Genomic DNA, 22,709 nt, shown 5'->3' with positions numbered 1-22,709 from the left:
CCACGCACTGACATCAGCACGGTGTCGGGACGCGGGGCCCCCGAGGGTGTTTTCTGAGGGGGGAAAAGATTCCTTCAATTGAGAAGAAAAGGTCATCATTTGGGGATTTGGGGAGGGGCTTACAAAAGGAATTTCCGTCCACGGGTGGAGATCGGGATTATTCCACCCGATTTGTGAACTTTCTGGTGAAGACCCGGTGGGTTCCTCCCGGAGGGGCAGGACGTTATCACTCCCATCGTTTCAGGATTAAACATCCCTCGAATGCGACGTGAGGTCACAGTTCTCCCAGGATGCCGGCGGGTCCGGCCTGTCTGCTTTTCAGACAAGTGAGGCGAACCCTGGAAGAACCTAAGCAACACTTCTGACCCAAACCAGCCGCTTCAGATGGTTCAGTGACTTTGAAAACCTGCCCAACACTCCCCCCAAATGTGGCCCGAACTTGAGAGCGACGCACGACTCCTGTGTTTAAAACATGCCAGGGAAGACGTAGCCCAGGTCCTTCTCCCCGAGTGCGAATTCCAAGTTAAAATACGAACAACGGCAGCTTGAAAACAGTGTCCTGTGGGCAGCGACTTGGGGAACGAGCCAGGAACGGGCTCCGTGTGGCCGAGGGAAAGCGCACAGACCCCTGTGCAGAGAGTGAGACCGTGGTGCTTGTGTTACTGCCCACATCTCATGAGGCTTCACAAATCTTTGATGAACGTTTTCAAATATATAAAACTTTTTTTTTTTTTTTTTAATTTTATAAAGTATGTAATGGAAATTTATTAATGAAACATTGTTTCCTTTTTTTTGGCCTTCCAAAATAATAATTCTTTTTTTTTTTTTACTTAAAAAAATATTTAATTTTTTTTTATGAAATTTTTATTTATTTTTTTGTTACAGATATTTTACCTTTTTACCCCATTGGCACCCCCCCACCCCACCCCACCTCCGCCCCATCCCCGGCTTAGTTGTCCATGTCCATTGGTCATGCATACCTGCATATAAGTTCTGTGGTTTATCTCTTCCCACCCCCCACCCCCTCTTCTGAGGGATGTCAGTCTGTGCCCTACTTCCATGTCTCTGGGTCTACCCTATTCCTCAGACTGTTATGTTCATTATATTCCGTATATAAGTGAGATCATGTGGTATTTGTCTTTTTCTGCTTGGCTTATTTCACTTAGGATAATACTCTCCAGGTACCTCCATGTTGTCTCAAAGGGTAAGAGATCTTTCTTACCCCTGCATAGTACTCCATTGTGTATATGTACCACAGCTTTTTTATCCATTCGTCGTCTACTGATGGACACTTGGGCTGTTTCCAGATCTTAGCTATTGTAAATAGTGCTGCTATGAACATAGGGGTACATATATTCTTCCTGATTGGTGTTTCAGGCTTCTTGGGGTATATTCCCAGCAGTGGGATCACTGGGTCAAATGGAAGTTCAAATTTTAATTTTTTGAGGTAAGACCATATTGTTTTCCACAGCGGCTGCACCAGTCTGCATTCCCACCAGCAGTGTACTAGAGTCCCCTTTTCTCCACACCCTCGCCAACACTTGTTGTTTGATGATTTGTTGATGGCGGCCATTCTGACAGGTGTGAGGTGATACCTCATTGTTGTTTTAATTTGCATCTCTCTGATGATTAGTGATGATGAGCATTTCTTCATATGTCTCTTGGCCATTTGTATGTCCTGTTTGGAGAGGTGTCTATTCAGCTCCTCTGCCCATTTTTTAATTGGGTTCTTTGTCTTCCTTTTGTGGAGTTGTATGAGCACTCTATATATATTGGAAATTAAGCCCTTATCGGATACATCATTGGTAATGATGTTCTCCCATACAGTGGGTTGCCTTTCCATTTTGATGATTGTTTCTTTTGCTGTGCAGAAGCTTTTTAGTTTGATGTAGTCCCATGTGTTCATTTTCTCCTTTATTTCTGTTGCCTTAGGTGATGTATCAGTGAAAATTCTGCTCCGTATGATGTCCAAAATTTTGTTGCCTACATTTTCTTCTAGAATTTTTATGGATTCACAGGTCACATTTAAGTCTTTTATCCATTTTGAGTTTATTTTTGTGTATGGTGTAAGTTGATGGTCTAGTTTCATTTTTTTTGCATGTAGCTGTCCAATTTTCCCAACACCATTTATTAAAGAGGCTGTCTTTACTCCACTGTATGCTCTTGCCACCTTTGTCAAATATTAATTGAGCGTATTGCCTTGGGTCCATTTCTGGGTTTTCAGTTCTGTTCCACTGGTCTATATGCCTGTTCTTGTGCCAGTACCAGGCTGTTTTGGTTACAGTTGCTTTGTAGTATAACCTGATATGTGGTATTGTGATCCCACCTACTTTGTTCTTTTTTTTCAGGATTGCTGTGGTTATTCGGGGACTTTTTTAGTTCCATATGAACTTTTGAAATATTTGTTCTAGTTCTATGAAATATGTCGTTGGTATTTTGATGGGGATTGCATTGAATCTATAGATTGCTTTGGGTAATATGGACATATTAATGATGTTAATTCTTCCAATCCATGAACAGGGTATGTGCTTCCACTTTTTTATATCTTCCTCTATTTCTTTTTCTTTTTTTTTTTTTATCCTCACCCGAGGACATTTTTGCATTTTTTGTTCAGGCAGAGCGGGAGGGAGAGAGAGGAAGAGACAGAGAGAAACATCGATGTGAAGGGACAGATCGAGTGGTTGCCACCCACACGACCAACCAGGGCCGGGGACAAACTGCAACCGAGGTACATGCCCTTAGTGGGAACCGAACCCGGGTCTCTCCGGACCGCAGGCTGATGTCCCTTAGCCTTTTTTTTTTTTATCTGGGAAGCTCTTTATTTGATCTTCTATTTTGAATGATAGCCTTGCTGGGTAGAGTAGTCTTGGATTCAGATTCTTGTTTTTCATGACTTTGCTATTTTGAATGATAGCCTTGCTGGGTAGAGTAGTCTTGGATTCAGATTCTTGTTTTTCATGACTTTGATTACTTCATGCCATTCTCTTCTGGCCTGTAGTGTTTCTTGTGAGAAGTCAGCTGAGAGCCTTATGGGGTTCCCTTTGTAGGTGTCTTGGTGTGGGCCTGTTTGGGTTCATCTTACTTGGGACTCTCTGTGCTTCTTGAATTTGAATGCCTTCTTCCTTCACCAAATTAGGGAAGTTTTCTGTCACTATTTTTTTTAATATATTCTCTATCCCTTGCTCATTTTCTTCTTCTTCGGGGACTCCTATGATGCGAATATTATTACGTTTCCAGTTGTCCCATAGTTCTCTTAAGCTGTCTTCCTGTTTTTTAATAGTTTTTTCCTTTTGTTTTTCTGATTGGTTGATTTTTTCTACCCTGTCTTCTAATTCACTGATCCAGTCCTCAGCTTCCTCTACTCTGCTTTTTAAACCTTCCAATGTGCTTTTCATTTCTGATATGTCATTTTTTATCTCTTCTTGTTGGTTTTTAATTTCCAATTGGCTTATTTTCAGTGTCTCTATGTCCTTACTCATGCTGTTCAGCTTCCTCAAGATCATGGCTCTGAATTCTAGCTCTGTTAACATGCCTAACTGCTCCACATTGATCTCATCTTCGGTGGAGGTGTCTTGCTCTTTCATTTGGCTTCTGTTTCTGTGTTTCACCATTTTGGCTATCACTGTGGGCTTTGGAGCCTGTCAAGTTCTCCCTGTGGGTGTTGGTGTTCTGCTGTTTGTGGCTCCCTCTCCTGTGTTTAGATGAGCGAGGGAGGACCCACGTTGAACACCATTGTCAAGTCTTACTTTCCTGGTTAAAGTTGCCAGCCCAGGAAATGTACTGTTATCCTCTAGCTTTTTGCCTGGAGGCTAGCAGTCGAGGTTACTTGATGAGTTTTGGGTTGTCAGTTGATTGAAAAGCTCCCTCTGGTGCTTAGCACAAGGGGATTTCCCGAGGGTGGGGCAGATGCTGGTCGTTAGTGAGCCTCAATTAGCACTTCAATGGCCCACAGGGTGGGGTTGGATCTCCGAGGGAGGGGCTGCTGCCTCTCTCAGAGCCCTGGGAAGGAGCAATGTGGCCACCGTCCTGCGTGGCTGCACTGAGCCAAAGCTCTGAGCGCCCTCCAGATCCCGAGTGTCCCCCACAGCTCCAGTCCAGTCTGCCCTCCCTCTGCCGGAGCCCAAGGTGAGTGGCTGTGGCTGTTTCAGCCTCTGTCCCGGCTGCGCTGTGGAGCCGCCTGGGAGTGTAACCCGCGGGCGCCGCTCCCAGCTGAGGCCGCTGCCGAGCTCTGACCGTGGGCTCCCAGCCCCCGTCTCGCGCCTTCGCAAGCCTACCGGGATGGAGTCAGTGTCCCTCGTTATATGGTCCTCCAAGCTGCTTTTCTGTTGGTCTTTCCCGTCGATTTTTCTGTGTTATAGTTGTAATTCCAGTTTGGTTCTGGGAGACGGTCTGTGGAGCTTCCGTTCACTCCGTCGCCATTTTTCCTCTCCAGAAAGTTTTCAAATATATAAAACTTGATGCTTCCAATCAGCCCCGAAGACCATCATCAGTTTGCTAATTAGTTTCATGCGTCTCCTGTGCCAGGTTTTGGTATTTCCCACTTTGACATAATTCAATACCCAAAACCTAATGCCACGTCCCCGGCTGTGTCAAACCCGCTTTGTTCGGACCCGGGCTCAGCAGGCCTGCGTGCCCATTGGGTGTGCCAGGCGGTGTCTGTGCCGCGTAGGGAGCGAGGTGTACGTCGGAGGGCGCGTGGTCGTCTGCTTGAGCGGATGTCACCCTGAGTCCACCGGGGCATCTAGTAACAGGCGGAGAAGCACCCCTCTGCGTGGGGGGCGGGGCTCCGTTTCCGCGGCAGGTGTCCATTCCTGACCCCGTCAGGCCTGGGCTCGGCCGAGTCGACACTGAAGCTGCCTCCTGGGCCTCGGAGCTGTGGGCCCAGGTGGAGAAGGGACGCTCCCAATAGCCCCAGGGGGGTTCACTTGCGGGCTTGGCTCTGGGCGCCCAGTTTCAATTCCTGAGGTGGCAGTCACAGGACGGGGGGTCGGGTGAACCGGCGGTACGCGCCCCACTGACGCTCTGTGGCCGCGCTGATGACCCCGTCGGCTCAGCCCCGTGGTGCGGGGTCAGTGCGTCCACTGGGTGCGGGCTGGAGGGCAGCTGGGCCAGTGGATATTCTGACACCCCTGCCTGTCGGCCTGGGGCTGTCCCTGCTCTGATCCCTGGAGGCCAGGCTCCCTCTCAAGGTGATGGGGCTTCTCCAGGGAAACGCTTCCGAACACTCAGTGTCGTCCTTTCTGACGGGTCTGGGCGCAGAGGAAAAGCACTACCCAGCCGCGCCCCAGGGTCACGCACACCGGCGAGGGCCTGTGACTGCTTCCTGTGATTCCGGTGTCTGAAGACCTGTTGATAGAGTCCGTCGCTCCTGGAGAGTGTATGTAAATGTGAACACGACAGTGAGGCCCTGGCCGGTAGCTCAGCTGGTGAGAGTGTTGTCCCCAAACGCCAAGGTTGCAGGTTCGATCCCCGGCCAGGGCGCACACAGGAAGCAACCAGTGAATGCGTCAGTAAGTTAACAAATCAATGTTTCTCTCTCTTTCTCCCTTCGTCCCCTTTCCTCTCTCTCTTAAAAAAAAAATCAATAAAATTTTTTTAAAAAAGATAAGGCGGGGAGAGAAGCTGTGGGCACAGAGCACAGGGTGCCAGAGGCCCGTCGCTGGGAGCGCTGAGCCCCCCGAGTCTGCGGTGGTGGTGCCTGGGCCCGCAGTCCAGCACAGTCTGTGGGGGACGTGGAAGCGGAACCATTTCGCTGCACAGGGCGCCTCAACTGTCCCTTGTCTCGGTCGTGGGAAGGCTTGCTAAAGCACTATGCCTGGGCCACCCCCAGAATTTCTGATGGGAGGCCTGGGGGCCCCTGGGCGGTGCTGGGGTTGCTGCCCCAGGGCCTCGGACGGAAGGCTCAGCTCGGAGAGGCAGGAACAGCGCCCAGCCGTCCAGATCACACAAGGCGGCACCGTCAGGTTCTGCTGTAACTGGACGGGGCCGGGTGTAGGGGCTCCAGGCCCTCGGGGCGCCCCCAGCCTGCCGCATCCGAGTCCTTGTTCTCCTGACCACGCGCGGCTGGAGCGTCAGTTAATGCCGGTTACAGCTGTAATCTGCCTGGCAGAGTAAGAAAATGACACGGAAACATTTTGTTCGGCTTCATTGTACCAGAGGCCAAGTCACAGCTCATGAAAATGACACCTTGTGAGGCAGGGTGACGCCCGTTTCGTGAAGTGGGATCGGATGTCACAGGACTTTGGCAAGAAAGCGCCGTCTAATCTGCTGCTGTCAAGGGAACTGCGGGCGCCGAAACCCGTACCGGGAGGCAGGACGCTGCAGTCGGGAGGAGCCGGACAGGGCGCTGAGTCTTTAGATGGTTTGTTGTCGCTTCAAAACCGTCGCATGGTCGGAGAAACGCAGACACGTGTGAACTGTCCAAGGAGAAAGAGCGCAGACCGGAGGTGCGGGGCCTGACGTGTCAGAGCGTGTCAGAGGGGACGAGAGGGACGGCCCTGCGGCGGCCGGAAGGGAGTGACATGGGGGCGTGGGCTCGAGGAAACGGCGACTTCCTGGGGGAGAAGGGAGGACTGGGAAGAGCTGGCTGTCACCCTCTGTCGGTAGACTGGACGGGCTCTCAGGCGGTCTGGTCGGACTTGAGTGACTGAAACTCAACAAACTGATGCTGAGCTGCAGCCGGATAAGTCGCAGGCGGGGCTGGAAGCGTATCCTGGAAAAGGGGGCGGGGAGGCTGTGTGCTGCCAGACAGACGGACACACGCACACCAGCAACAGTGAGGGCAGAGGGTGAGGGGGCCCGTACCTAACGCCGACTTGCACGATTACTGACAGCGTCGGAGGGACCCGGCTGCGTGAGCGTGAGGTCAGCTCGGGCACAGATTTGCTGACCGTCAAGGGCCCGGACGCTGGGCAGTCGGTGGAGAGTAATTCTGTCACACAAGTAAAGAAGAGATGCAATATTTTGTATTTGCAGGGTGTTTGCTAAGTCCGAGGAGTATATATTCACATTCAAGTGAGGTTTGCATTTGCCTGTTTGAATGGATGCATGTTGCTATTTATAGGTTTAAAGGAGAAAGAACATGAGTTTAAAAAAATCAGTGTTGAGTTTAGATAGTGGAATAGAGCGATTTTTGTTCTTCCTAAAATTCTTCTACTGTTTTGTCAGGTTTTAACAATAAAGTTGTTTTTGTTGTTGTTTTTTAAATCCTCACCTTAGGATATTTTCCCATTTATCTTCAGGTAGAGTGGGAGGGAAGGAGGGCGGGAGAGAGAAACATTGATGTGAGAGAGACGCACCGACTGGCTGCCTCCCACACGCCCCCACCAGGGCCGGGGACTGAACTGCAGCTGAGGCACATGCCCTTGACCGGAATCAAACCCGTGACTCTTTGGTCCGCCGGCTGACGCTCTAACCGCTGAGGCACACCGGCCAGGGCAACAGTAAAGTTTTGCCATAGATTATAGATCATGTGAACTTTCATTTGGAACGTGACCGGAGCACCAGCCCAGGTGTTGGCTGATGCTGTTAGGCATGAACTTGAACCAGTAAAGACGCCGCTCACGTACGAGCTGTGGATTCCATCTTATGTGCATGACCTTGACCATCTCGACCCAAGTGCTCCAAGTTCCTTGTGATCAGATGGACATGTTCATAATTTCTCTAATCTGTTCCTCTTATATGGACTGTTTTCCTATCTTTTCACCTACTCTGTTTTGCCTACTTTTCTGAGCTCTTAAAATATTTAAATATTTTTTGTTTTACTCTTTTGCATTTATACCAGTGACAATTTTTAAAAGTAATTTATCTGTGCCTACTCAAAACCCATTTTTAGTAAGAAGGTGAAAACTGTTGCTAATGCTAAGGTGAAGTGATTTCCAACTTACGTGTCTTTTTTTTCTTTGTTTTAGGTAAGTAACTGAATGGGGACATGAAGAGCTGATGTCTCAGATGACAACCATGTTGCAAAAGGTACTTTCTGTGTTTTACTGTCACTGTGACAGGACTCCTGTGACAAGGCACAGGTTGGAAAGTAACTAAGCATTGTTTTGGTAAAAACAGGTTTATTTTCTTGGTGTGTAGACAGGTGTGAAGATGTGAAGATGTCACAGCTGTAAGAATAGTTATGAGCACTGTGGTGGTTTTCTTCCCGTGTCTAGGACATTATGTCAGCATTTGTGGGCGTGGGCAGACACAGGTGGGCAGGCACAGGTGGGCAGGCACAGGGTACCCTTGTCTGTTCTCTCTAAGGGCTTGTGATTTGTTCTCTGTGACCAAAACCCCACCTCAGAGTTACTCACGACGTTGGTTACTGTAAGCTCGTCAGTGTTGCACGTTGACTCTAGATAATGAAACAGATGGTGCGGTGTGGAGAACTCTCCTGATTCTATGTGTGTAACACAACTTCTCCGTCAGGGGAGGGAGGGAGGGAGCATCACTCTCAGGAGTAAGAGCACCGACACCCTTAGACCCGGAGAGCAGCCACACATGTGGTTTGTGGGAATCCGGTTTTTTAAAACGTCATGAATCTTGTCTGGAAGGATCTTTCTTGTCTGGAAGAAATCTTTTAACTACTGTGGAAACCACCGCGTCTGATGACAGGGAGACACTTTCCTTGTGCGGCGTTAGATGAGCCGTGTGCCGCCATCCACGTGTTGACCACGCAGGCACCCGTGGCGCTGGGGGTGCGGGAACCGTGAGGCGCTCGGACCCGAGGGCCCGTCCACCCCAGTGAACAGAAGACACACGAGGACATTGGAAGAGGAGAAATCAGCTCAACCTGGGCTCAAAATTCCTACACATTTCTAATTCTGCTTAGAAATTTCCTCAAGGACCTTCTGGACCCCAGGGCAGGTGCCGGGTGAATTTGAGGAGAGGTTCGAGAAGTAGTTGGTATGATCCTTTGACACCAAAGAGTTTATACCCTTCTAATGATGGTCCTTTAATTAGCATAACATTTCTCCACGTTGTGGCCATTCTTCTGGTATTAAGTGAGAATTAGTTAATTTTATTCATACTGGCGCCAGGACACTAGTTGACTAGGGCTGTTTTCGGGTCGGGCAGATGTCATCGTGTCCTGTTACATTAACGTGTTACAACGCGATGCCCTGCAGCGCAGGGCCTGGCGAGGTGCCCAGGGCCAGCGCCAAATCCGCAGCGGGCCACAAGCCTTAGCAGCTCAGGGGAAAGATTAGTGGCGGATCTGGGGACGCGCGTCTCTCGGGAACTGAGACAGCAGAGCCAAGGAGATGCCTCCGTCAGGTTGGCCGTGTGACGAGGGGCAGGACCGCGCCCGGTGTTCAGAGGGGCGGGAAGGCGCTGGTGGGAGGAAGAACCAGGAGGTGAGGGTGCGGTCGGCACAAAGTGTCCTTGGAAAGTTCGGTCTGAGGGTGAGAGTGGACAGAAGTGGGGAGCTGCATGGCCGTTGGGAGAGAGTCCTGAACATGTTCAGAGGCGGATGGAGCAGCAGAGGGAGGAGACGGAGGGTCTGGGCTGAGAGGGAGGGGCCGTCAGCAGGAGGACCTGGCAGGGGACACCCCTCAGGGTCCCTGAGGCACCGACAGGAGTCCGCAGACACAAAGTGGCCTAGAGGCCTGGCGGGGACGCAGGGGTGTCAGCACCGACTTCTGTGTCCTCTGTGCACAGTGTGTGGCCAGGTGGTGAGGGTGTGAGACAGGGGACAGGTGTGAGGCAGGGGACAGGTGTGAGATAGGGGACAGGTGTGAGGCAGGGGACAGGTGTGAGGCAGGGGACAGGTGTGAGGCGGGGGACAGGTGTGAGACGGGGGACAGGTGTGAGGCAGGAGACAGGTGTGAGGCAGGGGACAGGTGTGAGGCAGGGGACAGGTGTGAGATAGGGGACAGGTGTGAGACAGGGGACAGGTGTGAGGCCAGGGGACAGGTGTGAGACGGGGGACAGGTGTGAGGCAGGGGTACGGTGTGAGGCGGGGGACGGTGGTGAGGCTGGGGACAGGTGTGAGGCCGGGGACAGGTGTGAGGCCGGGGACAGGTGTGAGGCAGGGGACAGGTGTGAGGCCGGGGACAGGTGGGAGGCGGGGGACAGGTGTGAGCCGGGGACAGGTGTGAGCAGGAGCCAGTGTGCGGCGGGGGACAGGGTGAGGGCGGGGGACGGTGGGCCCGGGCGACAGGTGTGAGGCCGGGGACAGAGTGTGAGGACAGGGAAGGTGTCTAGGCCAGGGGACAGGTGTGAGGCCGGGGACAGGTGTGAGACAGGGGCCATGGGAGGCCAGGGGACCGGTGTGAGGCAGGGGACAGGTGTGAGGCCAGGGGACAGGTGTGAGGCAGGGGACAGGTGTGAGACGGGGACAGGTGTGAGGCGGCGACCGGTGGAGGCAGGGGACAGGGTGAGGCCGGGGAAGATGTAGACAGGGGACAGGGTGAGGCGGGGGACAGGTGTGAGGCGGGGGACAGGTGTGAGACAGGGGACAGGTGTGAGGCAGGGAACAGGTGGGAGACAGGGGAAGTGTGAGGAGGCGACAGTGTGAGACAGGGGAAAGATGTGAGACAGGGGACAGTGTGAGGCACGGGGACAGGGTGAGAAGGGGAAAGGTGTGAACAAGGAGACAGTGTGAGACAGGGGAAGATGTGAGACAGGGACAGGGGTGAGGCCAGGAGACAGGGTGAGCAGGGCACAGGTGTGAGGCGGGGGACAGGTGTGAGATAGGGGACAGGTGTGAGATAGGGGACAGGTGTGAGGCCAGGGGACAGGTGTGAGGCCAGGGGACAGGTGTGAGACAGGGGACAGGTGTGAGGCAGGGGACAGGTGTGAGGCAGGGAGCGGGTGGGGGCGGAGGTTCCCAAGGGCGGTGTCCGTAGCCCGAGCTGGCCGGGTGAGTGGGAAAGGCATGTGCTCACACCCCTGGGTCTGGCGAGGGGCCTCAGCCCGCAGTCTGCTGACAACCCCGTCAGCTGTCAATCACGACCCTTAGCTGGTGGACAGATGTGCTCAAACGCACTGGATACCTGCCCCTCCCTGGAACGGAACTAGAACCTGTTCGAGGATGTTCACGTCGCTGTGGTCCTTCCTCGCTGGGTGTGAGCGTGCACTTTGCGTGTGTGGATGTTCCTTTCTGGGGTCAGAAACCGGAGACTCTGCTTTGATGGAAATGACAAGAGAGACGCCCACTTTCTCAGGTGCTGGTTTTGAGTGTGTCTGTGGCGACAGCATTTTAATGGCAAAGGGTGAGGACACCTTGCAGAGGAGGTGCTGTCACCTCCCGGACGTCCGTCCTGTTTGCCGCCCGAGAGCCAGCTGCCGGCACCGAGGCCGGAGCTCACACAGCCTCGGGCCGCCGGCTCCCCCGCAGGTCCGGCCGGCGCCATGAGCAGACCGGGCGACGAGCACGCTTGCTGACTCTGAGTGACAAGTACGTTAACATGCCCCTGACCCGGAGACTCAATTCTAGTCCCGTTTCGGTTTTGAAGAGTATGGACTTGAGGGCAGAGAGCTCTTCCTCAGACTGAAGGGAGCCGTTTGGGAACTTTCCAATGTCTTAGCCGCACAACCATTTGAAAAGTAAGGCGAGGTGTGAACAAAGATGAAGAGACCTGTCTGGCTCCAGGGGCACGGGGTGGGCCCCCCGAGACGTCGCCACTGAACCTCGTGGACACTGATAATGTCATCGCAGCGACACCGAGTTTCATCAAAGTCTAGAGTTGTTAAGAAAATCCTCTGGTTTTGAAGCGAATCTTCTCTCTGTGATGAAGAAGGCCGCTTAGTGCCGACTTTGCCCCGAAGTGTTGCTGGTTTGCTGCCGGACTGGTGCCCGTCCAGGCTGATTTGGCAGAAGCGGCTCCGCAGGAGCCCGGCCGGCGCACGTCTGGTGTGGGGGGCGGGGCACCGTGCCATGGACACTGCGGGTCAGGAGGCCACGATGCAAGTGGGCTCGTCCGTGTCCTCAGAGGTGGGCCTGGGCCCACAGCCAGGGTGTGACTGCCCGACTGCGGGGAGCCGGACGGACCCTTCCTTCGGCTGCTGACTGCTCAGGGCGGCGGAATCTGCAGACACGAAATCGAACGTTTCCAAGAAAACAGCAGCCTTGCTGGACACGAGAGCACGGCCGTGGACGGGGCGTTCGCCAGAGGCCGAAGGGGGGGCGCAGACCTTGCTGAGAGGCTTGTGAAGTCCAGCCGGCTGGACAGTGTGAATGCGGGTGCCCACACCAATCGGTGTGCTTGCGTCATTTCATGGTCAAGCGCCCGGTGAGGTGGCTGTAGGAGCTCATGTCCTCTCTGAGAGACGGAGGCTCACAGCACATGTGATGGAGCCGGCGCTGAGGTCCAGATCCCTCCACTTACGACCAGGTGGCCCTGGGGTGGCCAGCCCAACAGCGAGCTGGCATTACGCGTGGCGGAGGATCCCCTGCGGGCCTGGGCTTCTCACGTCCTGCACACACGCCCCTCTGAGTGCCTGCTGACCGGACGCGTCTCCGCCGGGCTCGGGCCTCGGGGCTTCTGCCGCCTAAGCTTTTCGAGGGAGGGTGGGGGGGCTCTGGCGGCTGAGGACTCCCTGGGGGGCCCACTGATGGGGACACCGTGTCCTTTCATCTGAGGATTCGCTTCCCGAGGACGAAGAAGGAGCCGAGTTCTGGGTTCTGTTCTGACATCGTCCGCTCAGGTGAACATCCCTGAATGTAATTGAGACCTCTGGCTGCTCTACTGGTCCGTGGGGTATTGTTCTGACGTCCTGTGAGCCAGACAGGCAGTTCAGTCCTGAGTTTTTAAAACTTTGTTTCAAGGCTTGTCTAACTGAGTGGGGCGACCAGGAGAAAAGAGCGAAGATTAAACTTTTCAGATGTTAGGAAATAGAATTGGTTATTGAAAGTATCTTATATATTTATTTTAAAACATGTTTTTATTGGTTTTTTTTTTTTTTTTTTTTTTTTTTTTTTTTATCCTCACCCGAGGACATTTTTCCATTTTTGTTCAGATAGAGCGGGAGGGAGAGAGAGGAAGAGAGAGAGAGAGAAACATCGATGTGAAAGGGACACATCGAGTGGCTGCCACCCGCACGACCAACCAGGGCCGGGGACAAACTGCAACCGAGGTACATGCCCTTAGCGGGAACCGAACCCGGGTCTCTCTGGACCACAGGCCGATGCTCTAACCGCTGAGCCAAACCGGCCAGGGCTTTTATTGGTTTTTTAAAGAGAGAGGAAAGAGAGAGAGAGAGAAACATTGACGTGAAAGGGACACATCGAGTGGCTGCCACCCACACGGCCAACCAGGGCCGGGGACAAACTGCAACCGAGGTACGTGCCCTTAGCGGGAACCGAACCCGGGTCTCTCTGGACCACAGGCCGACGCTCCAACCGCTGAGCCAAACCGGCCAGGGCCATTTTCTTATCTTCTTGTGTAAATCAAAGGTAACATTCAAGACAGTTCCTACAGTGACGGAATTCCGACCCTTTGTTCTGACCAACCAGAACCCCGCTTGCGTGAATGTAGGTAACTAACTCTCTCAAGCTCCGTGTGTTCGGGAAGAACACATACATGTAGTCGGGAACAGTGATAGGAAACAACAGGACAGAGTTGTTCAGCTCAATCCATTCACGTGTCACGAACCTCCGATCCAGATGGGAGCGTCCCAGCCTCCGTCACCACAGGGACAGAGGTGTCCTTGGGCGGCAGCTGGGCCTCGCGTGCGGCTCTCGTGGCCGCAGAGAAACAGGCTTCATTGTCTCATCGTATTTCCTGTTCTGTTCTGGCTTAAAGCTGCTCACAACCGGCGTGGAAACCCCTCTCTCCTCTCACTACAAACGGAGGAGATGCGACTCCTGGACAGCAGTGTGGCGACCGCTGGGGGGGCGGTAAGGGGATGGATGGTCACGGATGCAGACTTGACCTGGGGTGGTGAGCACGCAGCGCACTGTGCAGGTGACGTAGGTTGTGTACCTGAAACCGGTGTCATTGCATTAACCAGCGTCACCCCAATAAATCCAACAGAAAGCACTATTAATTTTTCTGCAAGAAAAGAACAGCATTGTGGGGAAGGGCTCCCCCCACAGCAGGTGTCCCTGCGGCATCAGCAGACACCGCGTGGTAAGGACCCGAGTCTGGTCGAGTGACGAGACCTCAGTGAGCTGACGGCTGACTTTTTCAAAGAGAACGTGAGTCCCTCTCCCACAACTCTACCTTTCAATGTGTGTGAAGTCCTTGCAATTCTAGGCATGCTAGTAATTCTTACGGTTTCTGGGCTGGTCATATAATTAGCCAGGGCACAACAGTAGCATTTGTGTTAATGATTTGTGTCAAAAATCATTAGTGTTTAAAATTTTGAATGACACCAATCCCGTGTCCGAGTCCACATGCCTGGGGGTGCACCATGAGGACCGCAGGCGGCACCCGGGCAGGAGGCCGGACAGGAGGCCGGACAGGAGAGACTGGCCTTCCCAGCGTGCACGGCCCCCCGTTCTGCCTCATCAGCTGGGGCTGCTCAGTGGAGCAGAGCAAACACTGTGAAATGCTTACACCCTCGGAAGTGCTCTGAGCTCCCAGACCATGCAGACCTTGCAGGAAGCGCCCATCCCAGAAACGCTTTCTCAGCACCACAGAGACTAATGGTAAATACGGTAGGCACAGTAAATACGGTAGGAGGGCCCGGCGTGTCCTCTGTGGTAAAGCTCACCGGAGGCAAAGGTGGGTCTCACTGCACATCTGAACCTCGAGTCTGCAAAGGGGTCCCGGCCGCCACCCCAGAGAGAAGAAACTCTGTTCAAGGATAAAAGGAAACTTTCAACAACCCAGCGCAGCGTTTTGGCAAAAATCCAAAGCACTGGGAATTCTCCAGCAAAATGGGTGGAACTTGGCAGAATTGCGAATGTGCAGATTTCTACCCAATCAGGCAAACACGGAAACTCCAGAGGAACTAATTACCTTCTGGCTTCTGTAGCTTAGAAGAGGTCATATTCGGAAGACCGTGAACTGCTACGAGATTTCAGAAGCAACATTTGAAAGATGTCAAAAGACAAACCTGTATTAGCATTTTTTCAAAAAAGTCTTGAGGACCTGTTTGTACTCCCTAAGTAATTGATCATAATTAACAGCAGCCCCGGCCGCAGGCTTTAAAATTTGAAGACTTGTTTATAATTTGCCATTGCCTTTCAAGTAAAAAAAAAAATCGATGTCAGCATTTCTTGTTTTTCTTGCTGTGGTGGTTTCATCTGTGAAATCAGTGCCGCCGGTTTCTGAGTGTGTGTCGTAGGCGACGGACCCCGTCTGACATCACAGAAAAACACGCGGCAGAGAACACATACGATGTCGCCGGAGGTTTCCTGGGGAGTGTTGGCATATATGTTCTGTATCCATCGGTATTGACGCAGAGTCTGCCTGTCGCATTTGCGTGAATGTATGTGAATTGGTGGTGATGTGGTCTTGAAGAACACGTTACTATAGCAATTTCAAGTTACTTGACCAAGTGTTTTAAATTAAAAAGTACACATGTTGAAGTATTCTATAAAAATGAAATCATATAAAACAGTAGAGAGAACTGATTTATTTGACATGTAAATCCTTGATTTTCACATTCTGTAGAAAAGTGCGGTTACAGCTGGGGCATTATGGGATACCCAATGGCTTAACACAGACACGAGAGAGAACATGCCCCCCCCTGTTAAAAACCCGCATCCCAGGAGAACGTAGTCGATTCGAGTGGCAGTTTCTTGGGAGCCAGTCTGGTTGTTGAGCTGATTGTTACTATGTTGTTTTAAATGAGCTAATAGAACCCCATCAAATCACAAGCTCAACTAATACATGAAGCTGGGGGGAAAATAACATACACTAGATGTTTTTGAAAGAAAAAAAAGGCTGCTTTGGCAGATGTGAATTCGAAATGAAGCCGAACACGCCGTGACTGCCCGAAACGCAGACTGTCCGTGTTCAATACCCAAAGGGCCACGTGCTGAAGCTGAACTAAACAGGAACCGGGAGTGTGAACACTGAGCAGTCTCGTGCCTGACGCTGTGAGTGGCGTCGCTGGCCGTCGCTGAGCTTGGGGTATTGGAGCCGAGAGGGACGGAGGGTTTGGAAAGCGATAGAATGAAACGCCCAAATTCTTGGAATTTGATTCAAACCAAAAGGAAATGATCCCTGGAATTCAGCGCAGTTTTGGGAATAATGCCTCTTCCACGTGGGAACTTCTGTGGTCTCCCCGCTGTGTTCACGACCCAGAAGGCACTTCTGTAACCTGGTGTCAAGGGGATTCTGAAATTAAAAAGGTGCGTGCGCACCGACATTTTATCAAGGGCGTCTTAGATTTCGTGCACCATCTCGAGAACGTGACCCGCGTGTCCCTGGACGACCCGTCCCGTGGACGGCACGCGCACATTCTGACTGCGGTGAGGAGCCAGCTTCAGGGGCGGCCTACTGCCGTGACAATGGCCCTAGTGAAAAACAGCCGAGACGGCGTCTGTCATGATAAGGAACTTGCTGACAAACCTGGTACAGCCACAAAATGGAATATTATGCAGCCATTGAAAAGTAGTTTTCAAAGAAATTTTCATGACATGAAAAATGCTCTGCTTATTCATTTAAAAGTTTAGGATAAAAATGTGTCCAATGTGCTCTCAGGTATTTCATCCACACGCACAGACACGGGCAGGTCTTCCACGGGGGGTGTTCCACCCAGATACTCACCTCGAGTCCCTCTGTTCAACCATGAACTTCTCACGGTGAACCTTTCTCTTGCATCATCAGAAACCGCATTTCGTAAAGCTGACCGACTCCGTGCTACTGTGAATCACGGTGGCAAAGAGAATCGTCAGCCGGTAAAGTTTATAAGCGTTTTCTGACTTTCTAATACTCTTGTTGGCTCATTTTGATTAAAAAATCAAAAAAGAAATTGCTGTGTATACGTTTGAAAATGCCAGAAAAAAAATTTGCCAAAGCGTAGATTCATCCATGGCAAGATATTTATTAAGTTTAAAAATACTGATTGTTGCCCTGGCCAGTGTGGTCCAGGGGTTAGCGCGTCAGCCCTAACGCTGAAGGGTCTGGGGTTTGATCCCCGGTCTGGGCACATATGGGAGGCAACCAATCGATGTTTCTCTCTCTCCCTTCCTCCCTCCCTCCCTTCGACTTTCTCTAAAAATCAAAGGAAAAAATATCCTCAGGTGAGGATTAGCAACAAAAAATAATAATAATGATTATCATCGCATTTAAGAATAATAGAGAAAAGAATAATGCAGTGGGCTTCAGACTCCAGCAGGTGCTGCTGTTTTAGAACTAGCTTCTGGAGTAAGTACAGTGGATAGGAAGGGCCTGAGCTGATACGATAGGAAATGTTCTACGTAGGGAGGTGATGTGCTCATGTCCTCAGAACCCGTGCGGGGAGATGTTTCCATCGGCAACCGCGAAAACACACTTCTCTTCAAATATCCTTTCTGGCACTAATCGTCATGGCCTGAATGATCTCCACTCCAAATTCATGTTGCAGCCCCACCCTCCGGGGCCTCAGAATGTGACTCTGTGGAGACGGGGTCTTGGAAGAAGTAACCCAGTTAAAATGAGGGCACCGGGACGGGTTCTGATCCAACGTGACTGGCGTCCTTACGGGCAGACTGGGACAGACGTACTCGGAGGGGCGGCCCCGCGAGGGCCCAGGGAGAGGACAGAGGCCTCACTCGGCGTGGACGCTCAGCCTCCAGGCTGTCAGGCGGTTCCAGCTGTTCACGTGCCGCCCGGAGGTCTTCGCTGAGGCCCAGGGCGAAGCAGCAGCCGTGCGGCTGAGCCTGGCAGGTGGCTGGTGTGGGCCGACCAGTCCGATGTCACTGGCCCCTTTCCTGGGTCAAAGCCGCCTCTGTCTGTCGGGCGTCCTCGGTACGTCCCCACATCTGGGTAACAGGGATCCACAGGCGACTCGGTCCCTGGACTGTTCTGGGGAGTGCTTCCGGCTCAGGGCAGCAGGGAGCAGGGCTGGTGGGAGGGCCGCTGGGCCGCGGGCTCGCTGGGACCCCTGCTGGTCCCGTTTGGGTTCCTCCGTCACCACCGCCTTCCTGTGCAGCTGTTGGATTAACACAGCACCGAGCTGGCCAAGCGTGCTGTCCCCTGGGAAACCTTCCCCTTCCTAACCCTGAAGACAATCCCGGGGACCCCTGGGGTGAGGCTGGCACAGGGCTGCTCCCCTGGGCTCCCCGGCAGGAGCTGGGAGGACCCTCTGTCCGGGCTGGAGACTGTGACTCAGGACGAGGGGGATTGTCTGGCCCCCGCAGAACCCTGAGCTCCCCGCTCCAGGCCCCAGCGGACTCCGGGAGCCCGGCCCGGCCGGCGGCAGGGGCGGAGAGTCTGGGGGAGGTCTCCACCGAGTGGCGCTCACGTCTGCAGTCGTTTTCCTGCCGACGGACAGTGTTCCCGTTCGCCGGAGCACAGACGTCCACAGCACTCGGCACGCCACACGGCGTCGCAAGTTAGTGACAGGTCGACTGCACACCACGCAGTTAGGGTCCAGGTAAAGGCTGTCTTCCCCAAGTTCCATAGGCTTGTTTCCCTGGAGGTAACCGGGGTGGGTCCTGACACCTTGACTGGAGAACCCTAATCCCATCAGGTGTCTCCCGTGCACAGTCCCCCCCACCCTGGACTGTCCAGTCGCTCACTGGGCGCTGCACATTTTCCACAACAAAGTTAGTGAAAACCTGTGTTCGGGGATGTACGAAACCCAACATGAAGGCTTATGGTGACCCCGAAAAGTCGGGCATTGCTGCTTGATGGGACATAGGCACCGAAGATTCGTATTTAAAAAGACAGAAGCCCTGGCTGGTTTGGCTCAGCGGTTAGAGCGTTGGCCCGCGGACCAGAGAGACCCGGGTTCGGTTCCTGCTAAGGGCACGTACCTCGGTTGCAGTACATTCCCGGCCCCTGTTGGGGTCGTGTGGGTGGCAACCAGTCGATGTGTCTCTCTCACATCCATGTTTCTCTCTCTCCCTCCTGCTCTGTCTGAAGATAAATGCAAAAAATGTCCTCAGGTGAGGATTAAAAATAAAAAGAAGAATATCGCGTGTTCCCAGTACAAAGAACTGGTAACTTTCCAAGGAGAGTTAACTTGTTTGGCAGGGTCGCGGACAGCTTTGCGGCCGGAGCAGCCACGGGGCCAGCCCTGCGCAGACAGACCACGTGTCCGAGCTCCTGCTCTCTGCGGTCAGGGCGTTCCGAGGTCTGGTCAGCTGGAGCTCAGGCGGGAACAGCTGTGTTCCTCACCGCCACTCCCTGGAGAGTCCCTGTGCCCTGGTCCCGCAGGCCCGGTGCTGGGGAGCGTGTTCGGGAAGCACGCACTCTGCCTCTCGTGCGTGGCCTGTGGGGTGAGCCCTCTGAGACCCAGTGCCCGTGGCCTCCCTGCCCTTTGTCCAGGGTCTCATGTCCCCGTGTTGGCTCCTGGCTTGGAAGTTTCCCGGACGTACTTTGTCCACTGCGTTCCCCGTGCTCACGTATTGAACTATTTTCCCTGCTGATCTGTCTGTGAATCGGTTATTAGCTCAGCCAGAGGAACTGAGAACATGAGACGAAAGGTATCACTATTCTTAACCCCACAAAGAATAAGTTACTCTTTGTATTTTCTAATGTGAAACCGAGGTTGGTGGTGACTCGGTGGGTGGGTTGTCTCTGACGGCTCACCTCACGATGGTGACAGATGAGCCAAGCCAGGCTGGAGCACACCCTTGCACCCCAGACCCCATCCCCTGTGCCCCTGTACCCCAGGCTCCCATCCCCTCAGTCCCCTGCACCCCACACCCTGTCCCCTCAGCCCTCCACACCCCAAACCTCGTTCCATCAGCCCCCCTGCACCTCAGGCCCTGTTCCCTCAGCCCCCTGCACCCCAGACCCTGTCCCCTCAGGCCCCTGCACCCCAGACCCTGTCCCCTCAGCCCCCTGCACCCCAGCCCCTGTCCGCTCAGCCCCCTGCACCCCAGACCCTGTCCCCTCAGCCCACCACTCTCTGCATTTCTTTCTCCACACCGTCCTCCGGCTCCCGCCTGCCGGCTCTGGGCAGCTGGGACCTTCTCTTTGCTGTTAGAAGGGAGGCTTCAACCGGCTCAGGCTCTTCGCTCCTCTCCTCTGTTTGTGTTTTTTGTGTTCCTCAAAACGGCATATTTCAAGTTGTGTTTTGGTCACGGAGAAAGCAAGTTAAAAAACAAAACCCAAGGAAACCAAGAGAGTGTTCCCATGGAAACAGGGAAAGTGGCCTTTTATTTTAGTCGATGAGACAGCGCCACCTGGTGGAGTTTCCCCAGACAGCAGCGCTAAGACAGGAGAGGTGCACACCGGGAAACAGAACACAAGCAACGGGGGCGCCTGCAGGGGTCCCCACCTCCAGTTGCCAGGGCCTGTCAGCCCCCCGTCGGGGAGCAGCTCACTGAATGCAGCTCCGAAGGTTTTCTGTTCTGTTCCCCACTCTGTCCCCCAAACCCCGGCCACATGGCACATGGCAAGGACTCAGGACGTATTTACCAAATGACCCATCGTTGAAGTTGACTTATTTTGCCCTGGTGGGTGTGGCTCAGCGGTTAGAGCATCGGCCTGCAGTCCGGAGAGACCCGGGTTCGGTTCCCGCTAAGGACACGTACCTCGGTTGCAGTTTGTCCCTGGCCCTGGTTGGTCGTGCGGGTGGCAGCCACTCGATGTGTCCCTTTCACGTCAATGTTTCTCTCTCTTATTCTTCCTCTCTCTCCCTCCTGCTCTATCTGAATAATAAAAAAAAAAATGGAACAATGTCCTCAGGTGAGGATTAAGAAAAAAAAAAGTGGACTTATTTTTAAATGAAAAATTTTACTCATGTATTTTCTTTTGCTGGGAGTTTTCTGTAGGTCATATATGAAGCCAGTTGTATTTGTTTTGTGTGGTTCTGGCTTAGCTCCTATGGTAAAGTGACTTGGCGAATATTTGGTGGAAATTAAAACAAATGTTCTCTAAAACTAAAGTAAAGTAAAGCTGGTTTGTTAAATTTTTTTTTTTGGTAAATAGCCAGTCAAATTCAGGACAGACTGAATTTTTTGTTTGTTTGTTTTCTATCCTCACCTGAGGACATTTTTGCATCTGGTTCAGGTAGAGCAGGAGGGAGAGAGGGAGGAAGAGAGAGAGAGAAACATCGATGTGAGAGAGACACATCGAGTGGCTGCCGCCCACACAACCCAAACCGGGGCCGGGGACAAACTGCAACCGAGGTGCGTGCCCTTAGCAGGAACCGAACCCGGGTCTCTCTGGACCACAGGTCGACGCTCTAACCGCTGAGCCAAACTGGCCAGGGCAGGAGGGACTGAATTTTAAAAATCACCAGGGAGCACTTATAAATTCTATTTCAAAATTGGATATTCATTAAAAGGACTCAAAATTCAAGAAGTACAAAAAAGACACCATGAAAACACTCCCTCCGTCTCCTGTCCCCCAACCACCTGTTCCCAGACTGCGGTGCCCCTGCCCCCCGCCCCGTATACGGAGACTTCTCACCCGTATGCAGGGAAGCTCGCTGCCCTATAAAATCCTACCTATTATTATAAGGAGCAAAATTTGATGCAAAACCCAGAGTTGTCTCAACTTCTATGATACGCTTTTAATAATGAACAATGAACAGTAGGTGTTTTCCTACTGAAAAGAATTCCTTTGGGTGTTCCCTAGATTGTGTTTAAAGGGTACTTCTTAGCTTTGCTAAGGGCGTGTTAGTTTTTGTGACACATTTATAGCTGCATGTCAGTTGTTTACACAGACCCTTAGAATGCCGGGGGACAAGAGGTGCCCCAGGTTGTCGGGGTTCGCCCAGTCATCTCGCTTCCTGAGTAATTTGCTGGGATCTCATTAGCGGCCAGAGAAACACAATTACAGGCATTTCTCCCTAGCAACGTCCTCGGCCTGGTACCAGGCCAGTTTCTGCCTAATTTCTTTATCTTGCCATTAAGAAAATGATAGGGGGGTGCAAGATACAGACTCCCCTGACGAGTCATTCTTACATGCTCCTGCACACCCAGAACTAAGCTGGAGAAGTCACCTCATCACGCAGAAGTGTGTGTGGGGCTGACCCTACCTGGGAGCACACAGACAAGAGGGGGGCTCTGTCTGAGGGGACACGGGGTGTCTTGTCAAAATCACCGACAGCCGATCGCTCTCCGTCCACTCCTATCGCGAAGTGATGTCATGAGCGTGCCCAGAGGCCCCCGAACACCAGGGGCCACAGAGACCCGGGCCCGCGGAGGCCGTCCGCTGGGTCCGCGCTGGGACACTGCTCAGTGGCGACACCGTCACAGGACTTTGCTCAGCACAGAGCCTGGGTCGTGGCTACACCGCCGGCTCCGCGTCACGTTTCACACGAAGCAGCCAGAACTGCAGGAATCCACGGGCTGTCTCCGAACATTCCTTTGGTTTGCTGTTTCGCACGGACAGCAGCAGTTTCAGCCCCGGCAGCGGGACGCAGTCGATGGGTCCCGGAGGCATTATCTGTCTTCGCGCTGAGTCCCCAGTGAGGCCCTCCAAGCCCTGGGCCCCGGGCTCCCCCCACCCCTGCTGTCGCCTGTGAGATTCAAGCATTTCTGAAGGTTGGACAAACGTGTTCTGAGAATTGCCGGTGGAGTCGGCTGCTTTTCCATGAGAGTTACTCAATGCGTCTGTGAGGTGTTGTGTTCTTCATTTTAGAGAAGACCCTTGAAATCATGTGCAGGAGAATAGCTAATAGTGTGGGAAATGGGCGTGTTCTCTTGCTGAGTGGAAAGCCTA

At 52.9% G+C, this 22,709-nt stretch overlaps 1 protein-coding gene across 1 annotated transcript in view; it reads left to right on the top strand.

The window, feature by feature from the left end:
• ANK2 (ankyrin 2) overlaps window positions 1-22,709 on the top strand; it is a 304,698-nt gene that overhangs the window by 38,991 nt on the left and 242,998 nt on the right. Inside the window, exon 2 of the mRNA XM_036241837.1 lies at window positions 7,911-7,971. Within this exon, the coding sequence (XP_036097730.1) occupies window positions 7,942-7,971 (30 nt within the window). The 5' untranslated portion in view covers window positions 7,911-7,941. The remainder of the gene's footprint in view (window positions 1-7,910; window positions 7,972-22,709) is intronic.

Source organism: Molossus molossus, unplaced genomic scaffold (assembly GCF_014108415.1).
Source record: "Molossus molossus isolate mMolMol1 unplaced genomic scaffold, mMolMol1.p scaffold_m16_p_4, whole genome shotgun sequence".
NCBI classification, from domain to species: Eukaryota; Metazoa; Chordata; class Mammalia; order Chiroptera; family Molossidae; genus Molossus; species Molossus molossus.
Note: the sequence above shows the minus strand (reverse complement) of the source record. Positions and strands in the feature narration are given on the sequence as shown.